This window comes from Misgurnus anguillicaudatus, chromosome 21, assembly GCF_027580225.2.
Source record: "Misgurnus anguillicaudatus chromosome 21, ASM2758022v2, whole genome shotgun sequence".
Lineage (NCBI taxonomy): Eukaryota > Metazoa > Chordata > Actinopteri > Cypriniformes > Cobitidae > Misgurnus > Misgurnus anguillicaudatus.
In genome coordinates, this window is record NC_073357.2 from 37,919,850 (window position 1) to 37,944,665 (window position 24,816).

Below are 24,816 nucleotides of genomic sequence, written 5' to 3' on the forward strand. Positions count from 1 at the left end.
AGGCTCTCTCTAATTGTTTAATTATGAGATTAGGAGCATTACGATGTTAAACATTGATTTTACTTTAGTTTCAATGATTGCCTTGTTTTTAATAAATATTTAAGATATCAAGGTTATATGTTCTTTAGATTATGCAGGATTATTTTATGTAGAAAACAGTAAATCACAATGACTTTACCTGGGTTTTCACAGACAGAGTCACATTTGTGGTAATAGTCAAGGTTAATGGACTGAACTTTGATGAAGTTGCATAGTCTTTTGTGATTACTTATAATAAGACAGACACATTTTTCATTAAACTCTAAGCCTAACCTACAGTATTTCTGGATAAAGTGTAATTCATGCATAAACATCTACCCTCAGCAATGCCCTTTAACTGAAGGTAATTATACAGTAAATGTCCTTCTCATACACATGCAGACTCAATACACATTCAGTAACACACAATTATCAGCACCCTTTTCCAGAATTAAATTTAATGTGCTAATATTGTTATTGATATAACTTTTTTTACAAAACACAATTATATCAGCATACATATCTATAGTGCATATCATTATATAACATATGTATAGATCATACACATGCCTCTCACTTCACTAATTTCAGGAATGCGATCTCACAATAAATCCCTGATGTAATTGAAATTTTAACCAATATATACATTAAGATTTCACTCGTCTGTTCTTTTCAATAACGTGCATTGCTGCTGTAGGCTGGATCCTTGGATTAGGAGACTCGTCAATAAAGATCTGTGCTTTAGGGTTTTCCCACCAAAAAAACAACAACATTTGGATTCCCATCACAAAATGTTGGGCGGAAGTGAAGTGTGGACAATTTAAAATGAAGCGATCTATATTATAACAACTCGATGGAATGTCCATGTTAAATACTGAGAAGTGGCCAGAGAATTCCCTCCTCTCATCCAAAATAAAGACCTCCCAGTCAAAAGAGACACATTTCTTAGTTATCTAAAGGCATTAGTGAATGGATGACTACTTCTTGTTGTGTACAAATGTTGAAACTGTCTGCCAAAGACAGTCTTGAAATTTCAAGCACCTTTTGTGTGGACAACATTATCCATTGAAGTAATGAATAAACTTGGAATAATGGGCCATCCCATGGTTTCTATCATTTGCATTAGGTGGCAGAAGTAATTGGCAGAGTTATAGAAAGTGCTGAAGCAGGGCCTCTGTTAGACAGCGGCAAGAGTAGCAAGTACTTTTTAAAAAAAAGCATAGCAATGTTTATCGTGCAATTCCTCTAAGAGGTAAATATGCCCTAAATATATAAGTTGCCTACACATAAATAATCTAATCTTGCATAGATGGTTGAGCGAAGCAATATATTATTACTTTTTGCTTGAAGGAGTAAGTAAATATTAAGAGGACTGGGTCTTGTCCTCTAGGTGAGAAAGTTCAGACTTACAGACTGGATTTAGGTTTAAAAACAGGGTTAGGGAGGTAAACAGGTTCCGTAAGCCGCACGCGTCCCTTTCTCTCCATTATAGGGAACTTAATAAACTAATAAAAAGTCTACTAATAGTAATAAAAGAGGGATCATGTAAGGCACACGAGGATACACAAACAGTTCTCAAAACTCCCAGAGAATCCACTTTCAAAATGAGAACGGTTGATGTCTAGAACAAATATTTGCAAAGGGAGAACGATATCAAGAAGTGTAACACTGTTTCTTCTGCTGTAATGGCTGAGTCTTAGAGGAACTTCTTGAGAACATCTCCTCACGTACAGCATCAAACACTTAACAACGGATAAAAACGGATCTTCAATATTCCAAGCGGGAGTGCGAGATCTCCGCCGATGCTCACAGGTCGGATTTGATAGTTTTCTCTTTAAGAGGCTGTATTTCAGATGGGTCTTCCTGAGGAAACACCACGTAACACATCTTCTGCCCAAGATACGTCACTCTCTCTGAAACACATGCATATTTGCAGATGTAAAACAAAACGATACACGAATACGATGTAAAGCAGGTAGCACTTCTATTACGCACCCAAAGCTCTGTAAATCCATTGTGGTTTGTTCTTCCATTGCACTCCAATGAAGTAGATGGGCACACCAGTGAGCATGATCACCAGTCCCATACCGCACACAACTGGCTCCGAATACAGACTGAAGCCTAGTAAAACCGCCCAGAATACTAAATAACTGCAAGGGACCAACAGGTTTACCTGCACAAAACATAAAAAAACAATTTAGTTCATAAAACAAAACCTCTTTAAACACATATTTTAGTAAGAATGGGTCGAGTACCTTAATTGGTCTGAACTGTTTGGGTTTCTTGTATCTGAAGTACAGCAACCCAGCTATAGTGACTCCATAGGAGAGGTAGTTTATAAAAGACACGTAGTTTATCAGGTTATGAGTGTCGCCGATACACAGGATCACTATAGTGGCGGTACACTGTATACAGAGCAAGAGAGAAAACATTTACTGTGTTGTTTATAATCAGGGTTCCACACCTTAGTTAACTTCAAATTCAAGGACCTTTCAAGGACTTTCCACGTCCAATACCCTCAAATTCAAGGACTAAATGTGGGGACACATTTCAAGTGAGAGCACTTTTAAGATAAATTGTTACAGTTCCCTTTAGAGGGAACTCGCGCTGCGTCACTGCAGTGAAACTTTGGGGACGCCTCCAGTGGTAAGTGCGTCTGAATGTGTATATCAAATTCAACCAATGGTGAGGCTTAACGACAAAGAAAGGGTGATGCGGGAGCCAGGAAGTATATCGCTATCTGAAATATTGCAGAAGACGGCGTTACAGGGACGCAGGAAGTATGGCAAGAGAGATGAAGCGTCTCGTTCCCTTCTCAGGGAACAACAGTTACATACGTAACCCGAGACGTTTTCATGTGTCAAACACAACTATGCAAAAAAGCATTTTGGTATGAATCAACATTCGCATACAGAAGATATAAGCATTTAAAGAAAACGTCTTGCATAAAATAGATTCAATCACTTTCAATGACCTGTATCTATGTATGCATATTTTCAAAAACTTCCCAGGGACTTGAATTTTTCCCTCAGATTCACAAACTTTCAAGGACCCGTGGGAACGCTGTATAATGCAAAGTAAAAGTGATCTTGTGTTGTGCACGTAAGCTCTCTCTCTCTCTCACACAAACAAGTAGGGCAGGGATTGGTGTGCAGCTCTTGAGGTGAAGCATAGCCAGCAGGTAGGGCAGATGGCCCTCTCTCGCTCCTGAGAAACACAACCTGTGAATAAAAGACGATGGAGAGGTCATATCCTGTTTTAATGTAATTCGGTCTGTGTAATAGAGGTCAGATGTTTGTCTACCTGGAGGAGGTGAACAGATATCCATTAATCCCTCCAAAGGTGGAAAGAGCTACAGAGATTGGCATCACCCAGGAGAACATCCCTAATAGCTTCTCTCCAAATGTCTGCAATAATTCACACAAAGTAACAGCCAAATCACTATATGACACACAGAAAATACAGTCAAGGCATGCAAGGGGTCACTCACCACAGCGACAGCATTAGACTCCAGCAGCTCCTGAGGTGTCATGGAGGAGAAGTAAGCAATGTTGGTGAGAGTATAGACGAGCGTCACCAATGGGATGGAAATGTAGATTGCACGTGGAAGATTCCTACACATCAGAAACCACACCATTTCATATATGTTGTGTCAATTTTTTTATTTTCTGTCATTTTTTAAAAATGTATTTAAAATAAATGCTTACTTGCGAGGTTCGACCAACTCTTCAGTTACGTAGTTTAAGAAGTTCCATCCGCTGTAGGCAAAGGAGGCCTGCAGGAAGGCCAGAGCAATCTGACCCACTGATGGATCCTTTATGAACCTAAACGCTGCCTGTGGTTCCAATGCATCATAATGTCCTACAGACACAAAGTTTAAAGAGTTATAGCATAAAGAGGACATGCAAATTATACACGATAAAGATTGACACTTGAAGAGCATGTAATATATAGTATAAAAGTGTGACATACAGTAGTGTGGAAAAAGTCTAAGTGTAATGAAATCTTTATCTCGAATCTAAAAACTTCAAGTCTTCTCAAATTTTTTCATGCTTAGTTCCAAGGGGCATCACACTAAATACAGACCTGTGCAAGAAAAAGCATTTTGTTTAAAAAAAAAAATCTTTACATTTTGTGTAGATCTTTACTGTATTTTTGTTTATCTTAATAAAGAGGACGAAAAATATGTATTGTCTTTAAAACTTTGCTAAAACAACAAAGCTGATGGTAAACACTGCCAGCGACTACCAATGGCAGAGTAATCTTATTTATTCCAAGCTTGGCGGCCACCAGGGACGCAAGTGACAGTGACCGCTTGCAGACAGGAAATGTATGTGTCCAGGGACACTACAAAATTGGGAAAAGTTCAACTTTATGCAAATGATGTGCAACTTTCGGAACAACCAATGGGAGTAAAGCAGTTGAGTTTATGTCATCACGTCACTTGCGTATAGCGTAGGGTGACCATACGTGCCATTTTCCTGAGAGACCCTTTTCCCAAATTGCTGCAGGCTTCACGCACTTTACCAACCCAGAAGTCCTTACAAAAGAGCAATCAATCAGAGGATGGACGGGAAGAGTTCAAACTGATTGGCAACTTCTCTTCCTATTTCTGGCGTGGCGCTTGAGTCTGTCCCAACATACGACTCCGGTGCGCCCTCGTGGACTCACGTCAAGGGTCCCTAAGGTCTGGACTACATGATGTGATCAAAGTGTGGATTCTGAGGAAGTCCACAAGTCCGGATTGTGCCATTTGGGAGTGGGACAGGGCACTAGCGTCCTGGCCAGGATTTCGAGTGCGTCCTCCGGAAGTCATAAGAAGTATAGATGGTTTCAGCGGTAACAACATAAACAGCTTTTCTGGACTAAACGCAACTTCTGGTAGACTTCTGCATAAAATCAATAACAACAGAGTCCCTCTAGAGTAGATTATTCTGATAACAAGAAAAATTAATAACTAAAGCGTATCAACATTACACTGAGCTAATGTTACTGTGTAAAATTTATGTATACAATGTTAGCTACAGATCCTTAAATACTTGCCTGGCTGCCAAATCCGCACTGCAATGATCCATGCTCACTGTCTCTCCTCGTATTTTGGAAACCAAAACATATTTATTTTCCACAAGGTATATTTCCAGAGGTGAGTTTAGTCACTAGCCAGACAGAGAAACAAGCACAGACCAGAAGTCAACTTTGGGCTAGACGCGTCTATCGTAATTTTACACTCTATAGGGAACACACAGCCATATCAAAGAATTATATTTACACAATGCTTATATCCAATGCAACTTACAGTACATTCAATCTACAATGTTTTTATCAGTATGTGTGTTCCTCTGGGATCAAAGCCATGACATAACTCACGGTCATGTCTTGTGTTTCCCCAGTCTGGTACTCTTATTTTGAAGTTCTGTATTGTCACAATCTTTCCTTTAATGTAGGTGTTTCCTATTCTGGTTTATGGTCTTGGTTAATTATGTCTTGTTTGTTTTCTTGTTTTATTTTAATAATTCTTTAACTGCACTTGGATCTGCTGCCTCTGCCTGCCTAATAACACAGTGCTCTACCAATAGGAACACATTAATTAGCATCTGTTTACATTTGTCCTCACACTCTAATGTCATCAATTTGATTTGTTTAATTGACTAGACAGCCAAAGCATCCAAAAAGTACTCTTTTGTTTGTCACTAAAGGGTGAAACAGATCTCATGCCCTGCTCGGGGATGCCTCCAGGCATACATGTGCCCTAAAAAAATTGAAACTTCACATAACCTTTTACACTCACATACTTATGTAAAACTCAACGGTTCAAAATAAACATCCTAGCAGTAAATGTACATTTAATCACTGTGAATGAGAAAGCATCTGTTAAGGAGTCTAAAAAAACCTACCACCAGGTGTCACTATTTGTAATACTTATAACAGGAATTAAATGTGGCAGCATTTTTTTATAGTAAGTTACTGTAGGGAAGAAGCAAACATGACAGATACTTCTCTCTTTTTAAAACAAAAATGTTTGTGTAAAGGTATTTCAGTAATCTGCCTCTATAGATGGCGAATCGATTACTTCATTCATTAGACAGTAAGCTACTGGACTGTTTTGGGTAAGTAGTTTCTTCTTTGAATGTGCTGCGAGAGCTTGATAAATCATGATATTCAGGGTTAAGGAAGTACTTACAGATGTTTGTTTTTCACCCACCTTTCTCTTCCCTGTCTACTCTTGATTTCTCTGCCTGTCTCCTTTTACTCTTCACTTTCCTCTTTTGTGGTCTCTTTTATGCTTGACAACGACAAAGCCTGACTGCTGAAACCCAGATCAAAGTTTCCGTTCTGAGGTATGTTTCGTATTATGTGTATCTGCAGCTGGGAACTGTTTGTGTTATGTTATCTGTCTTGCAGCCTGGCCTATCTTGCCTAGCTAGCTACATGGCGAGGGAAAGATCAATATAGCACAACATCACTCACCTTAATAATTAATGTCAATGTAGATAATGGCTTAGAGATGTTTGGTACTTCATAATGTGTTGCTTGAATATGTTAAGTTTTGTTTTGAGAGAATAGCATGCATCAGAAAAGTTGATTTATATTATGCAAAAGAGTTATAATGCTTGACAGCGTGTACTTACTGTACAGGTAGGGCTTGGTTTAGGGTTATTTGCATGGAATGATGTAATGGGTAAGAAAGACACTGTAAAATATATGTGCTAAATAAATAAATGTAAACGACACACACACCTTTGGCAATCTGGACGATTCCAACTACTATAATGAGGACCAGAGCCAGCAGCTTCCCCACAGTGAAGAAATCCTGGATTCGGGTTCCCCAGCGAACGCTGGAACAGTTCACCCAAGTCAGGAACACTGGGAACACACACACAACATGCCAAACGTACATTTATAAAAAGGCATTTTTATACACTGATTTTTTAGAGTTTCCATCATAATACATCACAGCAAAAATTATCTACTCTTTTATCAAAGATGTGTTTTACAAGTTTTGTAAGGACAAACCAGATTATGGCCCAGTAAATTGAAGCAGCATGCTTTTTCTGGCAGCACCATACGAATTGGACACATGCTCCATATTAAACAGTCTAAACAGTAGATGTGGCATATTTTACTACTGCAGACCAATACAGACCCATTCATTTATTCCTAACCAAATGTCCAGCACCTGGTGTTTCCTCAGACTGTGGAAGTACAGAAAAAAGCATAGATTGTTACAGATCCCTCATCTATAGAAACGCAAACCTTCAGACTTCATGAAACCTACAAAGACAGCATCAATATAACACTTTTTGTCTTAAGATGCATACCAGGGATGCTTTTCTTGAGGTACATTTTTAAAAGCAACTTGGCCTAATTTAAAAGTGCAGTTTTTTCCTGTGTTTTCGAAGCTTTGATTGTGTTTACGGTGCGCAATATAACATAATATATATAAATGTGTTCAAGAATTGACTTTTCTCTATACCGCCGTTTTTACTGTCATAAAAACGAGCTGACATCTTCCTTGTTTTATAAAGTCCCTCGTTCAGAAATACGTAACGAGTTCTGATTGTGTAACTAGTACAGTGTGTTGTGATTCGATAGCAGCTTAGCGCACATTGTCTGAAAAGGTCATGCCAAATTGAGGATGCTGTGCTCAGCAAAGCTCCAGGATGAAAATAACAGCGTCTTGATGGCATGGCAACAAAAACACTCTACTAATGCAACTCCATGGAAGCGCAACAAGGTCATGCATTTTTTGCGTATTCCTGTATGCAGGAGGTTAATCAAAAATTCAGAATATTGTCATCATATACCTGGGAAGTAGAGGGCTGTAGTGCAAACCATTTCCTGTAGTCCTTGAAAAGTGAATTCTGTTAAAGGAAAACATCACCATTTTACTATGTTCTTACGGTACATTCACACAGGGCGTAAGCATTGGCGCTTCCCATTCACTTTTAATGGGTGACGTCATGCATTGCCAGACTAAATTGTGGATCCGTCTGAGTCGCGTTACTGCCGTTGCTCGCGGCAGAAGTTAAACATTTCTCAACTTTTAAAGCGGCAACGCGTGCGTCATCCAATCAGATCACCTTATGCAAATAACCTAGGCAGAGCATGTGCTGCGGCCACTGTGGTTGGCTGTTGGGCACGCTTCAGACAAGCCTTCCGTCAAGCGTTAACGCTTTCGCTCTGTGTGAATGTATCGTTACCTCAACTTAGACAAATTAATACATGCCTACCTTTTTTTAATGCCTGCACTTTTAATCTTTGTACAGCGCCTTGTGAATGCGTTTAGCCTCATTCATTCCTATGGCTCCAAACAGGGATGAATTTAGAAGGCACCAAACACTTCCATGTTTTCCCTATTTAAAGACTTTTACATGAGTAGTTACACAAGAAAGTATGGTGGCACAAAATAAACCTTTTGTATGGAACCATAGGAATGAATGCTAGGGGCTAAGCTAAATGCTAACACATTCAAGAATTGCTGTAGAAAGATAAAAAGTGCATGCAAAAAGATAGGGATGTATTAATTCATCTAAGTTGAGCTAAAACAGTAAAATATTGAAAAACAGTAGTGTTTACCTTTAAAGAAAATATATCGCTTGGCATTGAACTTTGAGCTTTATAACTTTGCAGGAATTATTTATACTCTAACAACAACATTACACAACTAAAGTTTGAAAAATGGGATCACGAGAAACGGCACCTTTAAGATTTACCGCTGGATTAATCTAAGCTCTGTCTGTGAAACCAGGCCTTAAAGTGCAAGATGAAAAACTTTGACTCCGAATACTAACACGTCAGACACTGTCGGAAATTCGGGCGCTATAAGGCACCGCTCATCTGTACATCTGTATTTGAGTTTTGTGGCTTCTGTGTTCAGGCACATTGTGTTAGAGCTCCGGTGTAGATCCGGTACACTGAGGTCCGTCTCCAGGGCTTGACGGCATAGTATACACAGGCATGCTGAGGGAGACACTGGGCAAAGGGGAGACGGGTTACCCCCTCTCATCCATCAATGGCCGGAATTACCCGCCCACACATGCAAACACATGCGGGGCATCTGTCAGATCCCACTAGACAAACAGCTTCCGATGCCCCAAAACAATACAGGGCCCAGACGCTAGTTGAATTTTTGGCAGAAGCAAACAGTCGACAAGAGCAGCTCAGAGACTTCAAACCAACAAAACATCTAACCTGTCCATGTCCACATGCTGATCTGATCCTGTTACCTTCATGTCTCTTCTGGCTTCAGTGCTTACAGAGTCTCTCTCTTCAGAATATAGTAACATGCAAACACCATAAGAGATCATCACTATTCCTAAACCTACATAAAGTGTTTCTTTATGTCCTGTTTTTTCCAAGTATGTTTTAAAACAATAATTTATATATGCTGCACGTGCAAACAATGTTTTGCTTTTAGTTCAAGGTTATTCAAAAAGTAAACCTACAGAGCCGTTGTGCTTCAGTGATTTACCATGAGTGTAAAATCAATTAAAGTGCTCCTGTGGCTCAAGTGGTAAAGCATTGTGCTAGCAAAGCAAAGTTCACGGGTTTAATGACAGGGAACACACATACTAATAAAAGTAATGTATAGATTGAATGCACTAAAAGTCTGCCAATATGTATAAGTGTACACAATTTATTGAATGAAGAATATTAGCCTTAATAATAATAATAATAATCAAAACAAACTATTCTATTGTACTAATATACTTCTATATCCTAACTGTTTACAGTTGTGCCTTATATAATGTGCAGCCATTTGCATATATATTTGCACAACTGTTTTACAACTGCTCTAACCTTAGCCAATCAGAACTCCACAGTGTTTGGCAAAGGCTTTGTTTCTTCTTGTTTTGGCCTTAACGTTTCTGACTCCAGCTCCTTCTGTTTTGTACCACAGTGCAGAAGTGAAAAAGGTTGTCCAAATGAAGTTAAATGAACACAAAGCTAATGAGAGGAGAATTCTAATGAAGTGCTAACAGCCGTTAAATCTGCCAAAATACAACCACTCACTCCAAACCCTAAAAGGGACATCCCCCTGCAGCTAATTGACCGATAAAGCCAACAAAAGACACACTAAATACAGAAAGAAATGTGCAAAACACTACAACTCTCTGCAGCCAAAGTCTGAAATAAGTGCTGAGCTGAAAGCATATTTTTAATGCTTAGATGGCAAACCTAACTATATTACTTCAAGTTGTAAGAGCAGTTTGATTTGTTTTGTTTTATAAATAAGTGGAGCTATTTACAGTTATATTTAAAAGTGAATCAAACACTAATGTTAAAGCAGGATTTTTCATGGTTGTCTCTTCCATGGCAGTCAAAGGTTTGGATGTACATTTCTTATGATCATAAAGACCTAAAACTTTATGTATGAAAAAACATTTACAGTATTTGTATAGATAAGTTACTTCAAGACTGTTGGCTCTGTCCTGAAGACGGCTGAGAGAACACTTAGTGTGAAGAAATAAAGAGCTGAGATGCAAAATCCTCCAAATGTATCTGACACGTTTTCTTTTAAATGATTTTTTGTCCGCCTCTTAAATTCCACCAACAAGCCAGTATTTCTGAATGCCCTAAGGTTAGGATTAAGCGGATTTAAAATGAAACTATTTGACGAACGTGTAATACATGGCGAGCGCAACTGATTAATAGAGTGCTGCAGGAATGACATATTTTTGTAGGCAAAACCTAACTTAACATTTTAGCAATACTGGTCCCATCGTTCCAAAGTCAATCGTTTTTTTTAATGGTGTTTTGGTTAAACTCCTTGAATAAGATCTTGGGTTAACATAAGCCTAAGATATTTTCACATTTTTTTCTACGACATAAAAGTAATACCCTCACTTATGACTTTTTAAAGCTTTTACTTGTCTTAAAAAGGGTGGTTGCTAAAAAGTTGCTATATGAGGAAAGTTTTTTTCACCCCTTAACAGATAAAGTAACTTTAGATTTGATCAAAAGGGGCAGTTCTTTTAAAATAACTATTTGCATCAACTAAAACTTGTTACAAACTAAAGATGTTAATTTGAAGAGTTTCGTTGCAAAACGAGATAAATCCATTTTTTAACATTTTTGTCAAAACATGTTTATTATTATGTTATCATGTTATTATTTTGTTTTATGGTGCTACTTAGCTGTATTTTTTAAGTTATGAAGGTTTAAATCAAAACAAACCAGCTGCAGTTGCATTGATATTAATTGGAATGCACAACCAAAAAACGAGATTTCTGAACAATTAAAAAAACGGTGGTTATCTCGTTTTGCAACGAAACTCTTCATTTTTTCTTATGCTTTTTTTCTTAAGAATTATTCTCATGTCAGATTTTTTGCCAAAAGATTGTCTGTTATGTGGTGTGGGGCCAGGGTGGGCCAAGCCTCTGATTCTGTGTTTTTTTTTAATATTTTGCATAACCACTTGAATTACATTTGTATGGTTTCTTTTATACTTTGAATGTCTGTATTATTTTGTAAGATTTTCACTTCTTTTCCAAATATATTTATTTTTCCCATTTTGTTTCCCAAAGAAACACACCTACTGCCAAAAAAATACTTTCTGAAGTCACTTTGGATAAAAATATTAAAGAAACGTTTTATTGTAAATGACACAGCTCTTCACACACATACTGTCGACCTCTTTTATAAACAAACATAACTGTGAGCAAAATGAGATGATTTACTTGAGCAGCTTTCATTCTGTGAGTGTTTGCGAGCTTATTATTGCACAAGGAGATTCAAGTTATATTTACATATCCAGTTAATTCGGTTTGTTGTGTTACATGATGCTTTGTTTTGTAATATTCAGGTTGGTTAGAAGATACTGTTTCAGAGACCAAAACAGTGGGACAGGGACACAGTGTGTGTGTGTGTGTGTGTGTGTGTGTGTGTGTGTGCGTGCGTGCGTGCGTGTGTGTGTGTGTAATCTGACTGCAGCAGTTCAAACTTGTGACATTCATTCAGAACATTCAGCAGGGGAGTGAATATGTAACACACACATTGTGTAATACAGACCAATTCTCACCCTGTCCCCAAAGCTAAAACCAAAATCTTTAACTCCAATCAAAGCTATAAAACAGAGTGACCCAGTGGAGGTTTGTGAACAGACGAACAATAAACAAGCGTTAACATTTGTTGTGTATGCGCTGTATCTTCACAACCCAAGGGATGTCTTTTGTTTACATTAAGTTCTGGTATTTGTGTGTGCTGAAACTTTGTGTAGTTTGTTTTATAGTTGACATAATTGTTTTGTGACCCTGCCTGTGAAAACCCAGCTAAAGTCATGTTTTATATTTGGTACTTTTTTCTACATAAAATCATCCTACATAATGTAAAGAACATTTTGTGAAAAATTATGTCTTTAATATTGACTGAGCAAAATAATGTCAAGTAAAACCAATAACTGAAATCAAATTTTAATGCTCTGTATCTAATAAATGAGACTTTAGTCTGTATTTCAAAGACAGGGTCACATAAAAAGGCTTTAAAGACCTAATAAGTTTGTTTATAGGTAAACTGGTAGGTAAGTAAGGGAATGTGTTGGCAAAGAACATGTCAAGAACATAATGTGTCGGTTTTTCTTCAGACATTCAAAACTGCTAATTTAAAGATTATAATTCAGTACCCGTTCAACAGGTTTACTGCCACTTTAGCAGCGTTCACAAAGCCCCGCCTCCTGCCCCTATCCGCAAATGAGTGTTGAGGTAACTGGGGCAACCCCAAACAATACACAATACTGATGCCACGCCCACATGTTCCGGTGCCTCAAAGCCTGGCACCATTACGGAGTCTGACACTACGCAGCGTGAGGGTCAGGTGCTCATATAATATGACATAGATACCAAACCCATGCTGCAATGCCCTTCACTAAAAAATATGTCTTACAGAGGTCAAACTGTGTCAGCGTGGGTTTATTCCGGTTTCCTCCCAAGGCCAAAAACATGCCAAATTGTCCCTCCCCCAACCTATGTATGGATCAACTTGTCTCAATAAAACTTGTGTATGGATTAACTGGTTCTCGCCATGAATATAGCTGTAGATTCTGGAATGGCGTAAAGAAGTAAAGGAAGAAGAAACTGTGTCAGTCATGGTCATGGCTAGTCTAGCATCCTTTGACGGGGACATACGAGGTGTCTGTTCCTAAATAGAGATGTTGGCTTTCATCACCCTGCTTTTTGGAGTATGATCTTATAGTCCTATTTAGCTGTTCTTTAGGATGGATTGTGAACACAGTAGCCAAAAATAGGGATGAACACCACAACTGTGCATGCACTGTCTAGTCAACTCACATTGACACACTCCTAATACTCCTTTCTATGAGCCCCAATCCAGATCTGACAGGACCAAACCAGCTGAGTCACGGGGCTGCTCAGAAACAAACACATGTGCATGCACACGCATTTCGCTGGTCTCAACGTGGCTGGTTCAACCATGCTATTCCAAAAATATCCAACCTTGATTCCATCAGGGATCAAGATTAAATGTGATCTGAAGTAGAGTATACACAGGAGGAGAGATAGACGCAAGTCTATCACGAATGTGTATATGAAGGATTAAAATATGCACCTTATAATTAAGCAACACAAATGTCAAATTAGCGTTGAACTGTGGATGGTGATCACAGCTTCATGCCAGTCTGGCTGGTGTGGGTTGTACTCACAGACACAGGTGGTTGCGAGGAGTCGGGTGGCAATGTATGGAGGAAGGCAGTTTGGGAAGGCAGGCTGGAGGACATAGTTAGAGAAGGTAAGTGCGATCACAGCAAGAGTCGTTGGATACATGATCAACACTGCACTCCAGAGCAACAAAAACCTGTGAATACGCACAGAACACACACACAGTCACTGAGACACGCATCTTTATTATCACATTTACATTACATACACAGCATTCTGCAAAAAAAACAAAAAACATTCAGAGTAGTGTTGCAACAGAGCGTGCAAGTAAATGCATGTAAATCTCCTTGGGGATGAAAAAGCCCCTTGGCACAGGTGTTATTCACACAGTGAGTGTGTGCACGTGAGTAACAACAGACCTACCCCACCAGTCCTCCAAAGATCTCTGTCACATAGGAGTAGTCTCCACCTGATTTGGGAATGGTGACGCCAAGCTCTGCATAGCAAAGAGAACCCAAGGCACAGATCCCTCCTCCGAGAACCCACACAATGAGAGAGAACCCAACACTGCCTGCATGCTCTAGAACCCCCTTTGGAGAGATGAAGATCCCTGATCCAATAATGTTGCCTAAGAAAATAAAAGAAACACATACAACCTAAAATAAAGTGAATTTGGCTGAAACATAGGTCGGTACCTAAGAAAGTGTTAAGGGGATGGTTTACACAATGTTACAAATTCTGTCATCATTTACTCACCCTCATGTTGTACTCACCCTCATGTAAACCTGTAGGATCTTCTTTATTTTGTTGAAAACAAAAGAAGAAATTTTGTTAAATGATGGTAAGCGCACAGCTGTGTGGTTATCATCATATATTCAAATATCTTCATTTGTGTTCAACAGAAGAAAACAAAAACTCATACAGGTTCAAAACAACATGAGGGTGATAAAATATTGAGCATTTTTTTTATTTTGATAAATAGCATTTTACAAATTTTACACACATTTTTATCCCCCCACCCACAAAACATGTCATTTTTATCCCCCCCACCCCAATAAATGCCAAAATATATACACCCCCTTTCCCCAAAAAACCCCATTCATTATACCACACTTCTATAGGACATCTTTTCATCAAGCCGCCAACTTTTCCATCTTTGTAACCCAATCATAACGCAATTCACCATCCTCTCATAATTAGTCTCCCTATCATAATACTTGTATCCATAAAGTCGTCTCAACATCAGACCCTAAAGAAAATGATCTAAAGGGCTGGGGAAGAATGGTAAACAGCATTATGACACTTTCTGAATATAATCATAAACCTTGGACCAAAACTCTTGTATTTTATATCAGGACCACAAAGCATGTACCAGGTCTCCATCCACTCGTTTACATCTTAAGCATTCAGCAGAGTCAAGATTTCTTGAAATCACTTTCGAGTTTTGACAAATTCTGATCCACTTTTCATTACTAAGAATTCGTTCACACTGCAAACATTAATGCTGCTCAGTTCAGATTTTTTGCTCAGATCCGATTTTTTGTTTGACTGTTCACATTGCGTGGCTAAAATCAGACAGCTGTGTGAACTGTTTCGTGGTCCTGAACTGCATCGCATGTGCATCATGTATAAGCCGATGTGCAACAGAAGCTTAATATTTAATGTCTTGAATGTTTTTAAGTGGTTTTGCACACATGCCGTTGGTGCCTTTTTCCTGCAATTGTGACGCATATCAATCTTGAATGACGAAGTGGCTGAAATCAGAATCGAAAAGATCAGATTTCACGTGGTTTGTGCTGTTCACGCTGTTATACAAAAGGACAGACATGGGTCACATATGAGCAGAAAATATTCTGATTTTGATGGCAGTGTGAACGCAGTCTAACTGGAAGATTCAAATCCCAATTCCAGACTTCTTTAAGAGCTGCCTGGATATACTAGGGCTGCACGATTCTTGCTAAATATTTCTAACCAAAATATTTACTGCACTCAAGAAAAATTTGCTACACAGGACTTTCAGTTATAATACAGTGCTGGACTTAAAAGCAACAGTCTCGTTTGTACATATTCGAACAGTTCTGAAACAACTTCTGCATCCATGTTTAATAAATCCCTCCTAAATGTGCTAGCTTACGCTTGTCAACATCTTTCTGCCTCCAGCTAAGCCCCGCCCACTCAAATACGTCACAATGTTTACCAACTGTAAAAGGGTCTATATAACGTACTGTATACCTTGCTTTTGCCACTGCACTAAGCAGAATGAGGAAACACAAAAAAGAGAGCAGACTGAAAAAAAGACATACACGTAGGGCAAAAGGCTGTCAAAGGGAGAATTTAACTTTTTAAGAATTTGGAGAATGAATTGATTACTTCTAATAGACGTGACACAGACTTTTAATTTGTGATCTGTGCCTCCCACAGAAACCTCAGGAAAATCTGTACTTGCTCTAAGTGAATGCAGCATCTAAATACAGGGAAATACGTACATGCAAGTTAATTGCCATTAAGAAGATCACATTCATGTATGAATCAAGATTGTGATTCTTTTTTCGATTATTCGTGCAGCCCTACTAGAAACTGTACCCCATCCATTAGTAATCTATTATACCATGGGCCTGTTGAATGCTTTATTCTAATTGGCTGAAAAATGTTCCATGGGTTTTGATTATTTTTCTGTAAACCACACACCTAACCTTTTAAATGTCTTAAAAATAGGCACTAGAGCAATGTTTTTGGTCGTATAAGCGGAATAATTATAAATAATAAAAAATAATAATTGATGACAGTCCTTTGAATTATTTGAAAATAATGCACACCCGTGGTGCGAAGGTGGGGTAAAGCTCTGCATCGTGCCACATTACCACCTTGGGTGTGCATTATTTTCTAATATTATAAATGGCCTGTCATCAATTATACCTTACATACTGATGCCTTGTGCCCTTCATACCATGCTGTCAAAACTGTGGACAATACGTCATCCACTTGTGTGGCCTGGCTACATAAACCAAAAGTACCACAAAGCATATGTCTCAGCTGTAAGTATCTCCAGAACTGTCCCTAATTAAAAAAAGGATAGGATAACTGATTAAATGGTTTCAGTGTATTGTCCTCCTGCATCCTTCTCTACCCATTCCTTCCACAAAAATATTGATTTTTCAATATGCTATTAGGGATTCAGCCCAATGCTTGCAGCCGTATTCCAAAAGTGATTAATTTCAAACATGTTGGCATTTTTAAACTAATTAAGGATGTAATATAATAGGATGAGACTTTGCAGTTTGAGGTAGTTGACAAGCATTGCAATGGTGGTAAAGGGTAACAGAATGGCCCTCTCTGGAGGGGCACTCTCTGGTGAAAGGGATCAATGTGCCAAATGTCTCAAGCTAATGGCATAATAACAAAACAAAAGTTTAGAAAGTCTTAATCCTCCCTTGTCAGATGGCTGTTGCAACTTGCTCATATGTTACTGAGGATGTTTACCATTCCAAAGAAATAACTTCAAATTATTTGAAATACTGCAATGGTATTTCTACTAGAATTGATTGAAGTAAATAGTTATTTCTTGGAGGGCAGTTTATTTTAATATCACTTACCCCAAAGAGACTACTTTAATGATGAACATCTCCCTATTATAAAGATTCTGTAGTAATGGATAAAAATTTCCTAACTCACTATAAGATTGTAAGAAAAATGTATACTAATATAGACCCCTTAATTGCCTACGTCACTGTGACGACACCGCTCTAGCTGGAGGCAAAAAATAAGCAGGAACTTATAGCAGGCGTGCTAAAAGTTTGAGGTTTTGACTTTAAAATTTCATCTTGTTGTGTTTTTGGCTGCCAGAATAGAAGGAACAGCACTTTTGGTTCAAAACTTAAAAAAAATCCGGATCCCGACAAACATTTCTTCAGATAAATCATGAAGGCAATTGTGGTTGAATACAATACTGCGTACAGACTGGACAGAGACGATCATAAATAATGCTTGTGTTTGCAGTGCACACTTCACATCAAGTAAAATAATGTATTAATATGTACTGGTGTGTTGGTTTTATGTAGTACAAATCAGCAAGTTTCTGTTTTCAGGTGAAAAGTCACCAACCGCGCTATTGTTTAGCTTAAATGTTCAGTGACACTGACACGTTTTTCCACCTTGTTGCGTGAACATGTTACGCATTTCTGTTTACATGTCGCTGTCACTTATTGGTTACTCAACTGTTTTGTCTTATTTTCAAACCATTGATGCTTCGGCGTTACGAAGTCACTTTAAGTATTGGTTTATACCTTTTTCATGATTTATTTTTTTATATTTTATGATTTTTAAACCATTGTTGCCTGGCATTAGGGTTAGAGTTGGGTTTGGGTAAGGATGTCATTTTATGTAAATCTAACCCTAAACCGAAGTGACAATGGTAAGAAAATAGGACAAAACAGTTGAGTAACAAATAGGTGACAATGACACGTAAACAGAAATGCGTGACATGTTCACGCAAAAGGTGGAAAAAACGTGTCTGTGTCACGAAAAAGACTCACAAATTTACATAACTATAGGTACGTAATTTCGTGATACTGGGTTGAATGTAGACAACAGTAAATCACAAAAACCCCACACTCTCTGTTTCTCCCATTCTTTTCCGAATTACACGGCTTGGGATGCACTGCAATAACAAAATGATCCCTACTAAGTCATAGTTATTTTTGTGCAACCCACTGTGTCCTAAAATCCTCCCACCAGCTGTCAAACCCCTGCCGTATATTCCTGGCGAATGGACATGATAAATAAGATCAACAGTGTTACAGTCAACAATCACTTACGAGAACAAGATTAAAGTCCAGCATTCAGTAAATGCTCTTCAGTGGAGATACTTTTCAGATTTCTTTTTGTAAATTGTCCAGAGTACGTTTAGTGTGTGAATGTTTATGCCTCAAGAAATTTAGACAAAGTGTTCCGATTATAGAGCCCACAGTGTCAGTAATGATCTGAAGCATTATGTAATACAGTCCTTATGTTTCTGTCTTTGTTTGTTGTCGTTTATCATTCTGCATAGAGAAAGAGCTAATGAAGGCATCAGAGCAATGAGGCAGGACTTATTAATTTCAGGACTCTGACCTCACAAACACGGCAGAATAAAGTTCATGGGATTATAATACAGCACGACTGGCTTGGACTGGTCCTAAATCAGCCCAAAAACTTGGCAATTTGTAAAAGTATCATCTCCTTTGATATCTCCATTATGTCAGTTTCAAAAATCTAAGCACTGCATTAGCAACGACTTTGAAGAGCAGAAAGTACTTGAAAGTATTTGACTTTGAGCAATTATAGGAGACGATGATGTCATATTGAGGCAGTAAATCATAATGTCCAGTAGTTTTATTTTTGTCATAATTAATACCCATTTCTGTCTGAAAGTGGTATGTGTATGGTATGGTATGAATATTTAACCAATTTAAAGTACTGATAAAAGCTTGTGAAGCTCCATTGGTTTCTAAAATTTTCTGTAAAACCTCAAAAGTCCACCCACCTTCTCAGTGAATGGAGTGGCGCACACATTTTGGAGCATCTCTGCCCTAAACGTGTGGTGTTTGCATGTTTGTTATTCAAGGGTAAATAAAGAACTCTTCTATGAGCATGTACTGTGTTTTCTTTACTCAACAAACACTATAGGCTTATGTTTCATGTATTTGAGGACGAGGAAATGTAGTCTTGCTCGTACATAGACAATATAATCAAGTCTTTCATAACATGAGACTTGATAGCATGAAACTTCATAACATAACTGAGTGCCTACATACAACAAACCTTATAACCTACCACTGTAATAAAACTTGATTTGACTTAATTATCATAGGTGTGATTGGCAAAGGACAAAAAAGCAGGAAAATATACGGCACACCTACCATGACGTGGCGACACACACACACACACACACACACACACACACACACACACACACACACACACACACACACACACACACACACACACAAAATGAAAAAAAGTTGAGATATAATTTGGGCTCAAAGTTGATCGATCTGAGTGGCCAATCGTCAATCTGCGTGGGCAAGTGCCACCCTGACCATTATGTAGCCTTGCCACTGCTTCAGACTGAACAAAATCATTTTGTGCATTTAAAGGTAAATACAACAATGTGGTGCATTTTGAGAGTAAAAATAAGTGACTACATCTATGAGGATTTTTATGTTCTTGTAAACAAATTTATGCCCTTTTAGTAAAATCTTTGGTTGCCTATTGTAATAATAATAAGGCACACAAGCCACATAAACATATGATAAATGAGATTCGCCATTGGTCAAAACATGTTTAATGTTTATAGAATAATTAGTGGGGGCATTTAATACAGATTAATTATTGATTACAACATTTGTTACTTTATTCAAATGTTGTGACTTTCTGGAAAGGCAGTCAAGTGCATTTGTCTTTTGCATAGTTCTTTTGGCAAAGCATCTAACAGTCAAAGCTACGCGTTTCACACACCAGATCCATTAATGTTTGTGCTTGTCATTATATTATTCTGTAATCGCAAGCGTTACTGCCAGATTCACAAACCATTAAGAGGAGCAAACGTATGCGTGTGTTCGTCAGGATGACATTGGATCTGATTCGCGTTAATATGCGCGCGTTAACGTATGTGATTTGATTACAGTATAATATAATGCAAGCAAACTTTTTGACAAAAACGCAACTTTATATTGATATCGCGAGACCGCATTTCACCTCGACGAGAAATCTGTTATTTACATTACTGGCATAGCCTGATTTGAAACGGACAGTTTTGTCAAAGCAGCAAACACCTGGTTCTCTTAATTTCTTCCTACTAAAATACTGTTTGTCTCTGCCTATTCCTTCCATCCATGCCCAGCGCCACTGATTTAAGTCCTTTATCAATTAGGTCGTCTTACCTAGGCTTCATAAACTTACTCTTCATCCTGCTGACTCAACGTAAACTTATGACTTCACCGCGGCCGCGCGGCATCTGTAGCTGAGCTGGACCTCAGCCGCACCTCAAAGACCCCTCCCTATTCTACTTCTGATTGGCTAGTTTGTTAGTTTGGTTGAGAGTGAAAGACGTGTTTCTCTCATACCATTTGTAGGCGAACGCATGATTTTTTTTTAATTCGCAGCCAACAACACACACCGGAGATCGGACTGCAGGCTTCTGTGAACTCTGCTTTGAATGAAGTTCCATCGTGACAAATAAATAGATTATTGCGGAGTGATATGCGGTTATTTATGACGGTGCCTTGCAACCCCCCCCCCCCCACACACACACACGCAAAAAATTGGATTTGCATGATTCACGAAAGCCTCATTTTCAGGTCTGAAAAGCCGGAATTCCGGATTTATCCGGAAGAATCACACCCCTGAATTATGTACAATCAACTTGACTTCACAACACGTCATTTCAAGTTCTTGTAACTTATAAAATAACTTATTTGCTTGATTTATTTTAACTTTATTTTATACGTTACAGCAACTCATCACATAGCAAATTGAAATGACTTGTAAAATGAAGTTGATTACTTAACAAATTGAGTAAAAGAAAAAATTTACAGTCTATAAGTGGATAAAAATGTAGTGTGATGCACAATGCATTTTATAATGTAGGCTTCTATAGAGAAGTTTAATGTATTCAGTGCATTACTTTCATATTTTGGGCTCATCTGCTTGCCTGTACATACAGAAGCAGCCTATGCTTTATAAGATTTGTACTAAATGAGCTCTAGTAATATCACAGTTTTAATGCATAACTGTTATGCATTAAAACTGTGATATTACTAGAGCTCATTTAGTATCTTATTAATCTTATAAACACCTTCAGTGTTTTTAAATGTTTTGATGCACCTACAGAGCTTGTTCTAATGACAGACATAACACCGCATGGTCAAAAACAGTTTATCCCCAACTGCAGCTTGATATTGGTAAAAATATTTCTAATACAATGAAACATGCAAGTGTCTGTGATATATTAAAATACACTATCAACTTTGACAACCGGTGTGAATGAATGAAGTAGCGGATTTAAAGACACAGTAAGAGGTTTCGCTCTGACAGCGACAAAAGCGAACATCATAATATCCATCTGAAATACACTACACTGTTTGACCCTACAAAATTTACCTCAAAATGAAAATTAGGTCAATATTTAATCATCCTAAGTCCACTCTTTTTGAAAGTAAAGGGTGTGCTATCAATCACTAATAATCGAATGTATAGCGTATTTAGTGCTTACAACACTAGGGTTGTGGATTCAATTCCCAGCGAACACTTACTGGTTTGTAAATTAAAAATGTATATTGCTTTGGATACAAGCGTCTACCAAATTCACAAATGTAAAGAATTAAAAACTTTGTAGTTTTTAGTTTTAAAAATGTTAGTTTTAAGACATTTAAGATGATCTATTATTGTTATTATACACTTATAGTTCTCAAATGTTTGTTTTATACACTTTAAATCCAACTATCAACACAATAGAGGGAGCGCATTTAAACTAATAGACAATAGTTGATCGTACCACCTAACATTTTTTGGTGGGGCAATCAAAAATACTTTTGAAAAACTGCATTTAAATGCATTAAATGTTTCCAAGTATATTATTTCTGACTCAAAAATATGCATTACATCTATTTTAAAAAGATTAAAAAAACAAACAAACAAATAAATGGTCTAACCAAAATACTGTATATTAAGCCATTATTACAGGCATTGCACGATTCATCACTGGCTTTGTCTGCTGAACAATCACAAAAACACAATGACCTTCACTGATTAATCTTATTTAAAACAGCGCAATAACAGCAAACGTACTTTACAACCAAGGTCATCAACAATGAACAGTTTACATTCTTGGTTAACACAATGAAAACAATGAGTACTGGCTGGGGTAATATCTTGCACACAATTGTTAAAATGTGATTTCAAAAATAGCTTAAAAAGAAAAAAACTTTGGCTTCCCTAAAGTCTGATTAAGCATGCAAAATTTGTGTATTTTCAATTTGTGGGTGCTATACATGAATATATATATACATATGAGACATTTTAACCTTGTTCTATGTAATCCAGTGTTCTGATAAATACATAGTAGTATGTCAAGATAAGTACACATTACTTTGTTTATAATACAATGATAATGTAAACTGGCAGCAATAAGACAAAGACCCTATTGCTTAAACCAGTTCTTTCTGAACTTTTATTTGTCTGCAAAACATTTACCGTTTGTGCAACAGAAATGTGTTCAGTGGACGTTAAAGGTTCTTTATGAATCCATACAGCCAGACAAAGAACCTCTTCTTAGGTACCCTTATTTAGAAGAGTGTAGGAACAAAACTAGGATAACTTGAACTTTCTAATCTTATTTACTGTGTAAAATATGTGTTCTTTGATTTGATTCAATGTTTTAATCGGCTTTTATGGTGGTTTGGTGTAAACCATGTGAGAGACACAGTTGTAGGAGTGAGTTGTAGCCACGTAAGCGTGGTATTGGGTTTCTTCCTTATGATGCAATCTGCACTGAGATTAACAGAGTCTGTGCTGCTAAATCTCCAGTACAGTAAGCATGGCAGGAAACGCTATGCCAGCACCGCAGTCACACACTAAACCTTACTGCTGTTATCACGTGGACTGTGGCCCTTATAACGTATACAGTGTGGTTACGTCATGATATACATTAGGACAATTAGTTATGAAGGTCACGGTGACATCTCTTAACTTTTTAATACTCTATTTTTGGCGAAACTCGCGCGACAGATGTGTCTGGGTGCCATGCAGAACAAGACCCAGTGATAATGACAAAAAATTAAAAGAAGTAACAGCGAAATAAAAAAACACCAACGCGCACGTGTTTGCACATCTATTACTGTATTAAATATGAGGAAACATCTCACCTATAATTATGGCGCAGGCGCTCAAGAGACCGATTTCTTTTTTAAGAGTCACTCTGTCCTTTGATCCACTTTGGTTTCCTCCCGAATCCAACATCTTCTGTTGCTCGGTTTTCGCGCAGTTCCTCTGGTTCGTTTCGGTTCCATCCATTTGTGCGGCTGTTTAAGAAAACTGCATCTGTATCCGCGCCCGGTCTCATATAGCGACTTGATGCGAGGCTCACCGTTGCGCATGCGCAGAGCTTTGGACTGCCTGCCTCCACACACAGAGCAACAGGTTAGTTTTCGCGCGCTAGAAAACACCTGCAACGCATGCAACCGCAATAAATGTGTTGCAACCACACCCCGTTATCAAACGCCTGTATTTTTAACCCTTATTATAACGATGGGTAATAAATAAAGCAGTTGTCTGAGTTCAGCTTTCATCTGTGTTTCTCCAATGTTTACAGATGGTTTTTATGTGGGTGTAAGACTTGTTGAGCAATATACAAAGCCGTCTTACCCACATTCAATGTAATATTTTAGTTTAAGTGTGTATTATGAGTTTTCACTTTTGTTTGTTGTTTTAAAATAAGCATGCTTTCATCGGATTTTGTGCACTTGTTACGACCCTATTGACCTCAAGTCTGGTGTTGCTACAGTATATAAATTAATCAGAACAGTTAGTTATAATAATTAAGTTGTAAATGTCTGATTATAATATCTGGCGGAATGGAGCCGAAACATTACTTATCATTATATTGTCTAGGTATTTAGTTTGTCATGTAGATAATAGTAGATATACCTATCACAAGTTGAAGGTGAGTTCAGAGCTATTTTGGCCAAATGATGATGTGGTTACTTTAAAAAGCTAACATATTTGATCTGTTTATCCTTTTATTCACAACATATTTCCTACACCTCCATTTGTGTTATATCTCATTTTCGGAAACCTAAAGATATTGGGGTGAATCTCCTGTACAGATGAGTATTGCATCAGCAGCACAAAAGGTCATGGTTTGAACTCAGGGAACACATAGCCTACTGATAAAAATGTATACCATGTAAATTTCTTTTGATAAAAGTGTCTGCCAAATGCATATGTAAATGTAAGCATTTGACTCATAGAGTGGTTTTGATAAGTAAGTCAATCTGCTCATTTTTCACATTTTCTGCCCTGAATGTGGGTTGAAATTTGTGTGAAGTATTTGAATATGCAAAAATGCATTATGGTAGTAGATTGGTAGATTAAAACATTACATAACCAAAACATTTAATAAATGAATATACATGGGGTGAAGTAAGTT

The 24,816-nt window shown here is 37.8% G+C and overlaps 1 protein-coding gene across 1 annotated transcript; it reads right to left on the reverse strand.

Moving 5' to 3' along the window:
* Positions 1 to 456: 456 nt before the first annotated feature.
* On the reverse strand, positions 457 to 23,799 carry slc7a10a (solute carrier family 7 member 10a). Its single transcript, XM_055206036.2, has 11 exons — positions 23,534 to 23,799; positions 14,055 to 14,259; positions 13,676 to 13,827; positions 6,757 to 6,882; positions 3,726 to 3,879; positions 3,509 to 3,632; positions 3,322 to 3,425; positions 3,143 to 3,239; positions 2,274 to 2,423; positions 2,014 to 2,191; positions 457 to 1,931 (listed from the first exon to the last, which is right to left on the reverse strand). The coding sequence occupies exons 1-11, from the start codon at positions 23,679 to 23,681 to the stop codon at positions 1,825 to 1,827; spliced, it is 1,545 nt and encodes a 514-aa protein (XP_055062011.1). The 5' UTR covers positions 23,682 to 23,799; the 3' UTR covers positions 457 to 1,824.
* Between the last annotated feature and the right edge of the window lie 1,017 nt (positions 23,800 to 24,816).

Bases quoted from the DNA above. Each gene is read 5' to 3' on its own strand.
- slc7a10a (XM_055206036.2), bottom strand. From the start codon at position 23,681: ATGGATGGAACCGAAACGAACCAGAGGAACTGCGCGAAAACCGAGCAA. The intron at 3,426-3,508 runs GTGAGTGACCCC...GAATTATTGCAG, and splicing joins AGTCTAATGCTGTCGCTGTG to ACATTTGGAGAGAAGCTATT. The intron at 2,424-3,142 runs GTGAGAGAGAGA...CTCTGTATACAG, and splicing joins TCCCTGCCCTACTTGTTTGT to TGTACCGCCACTATAGTGAT.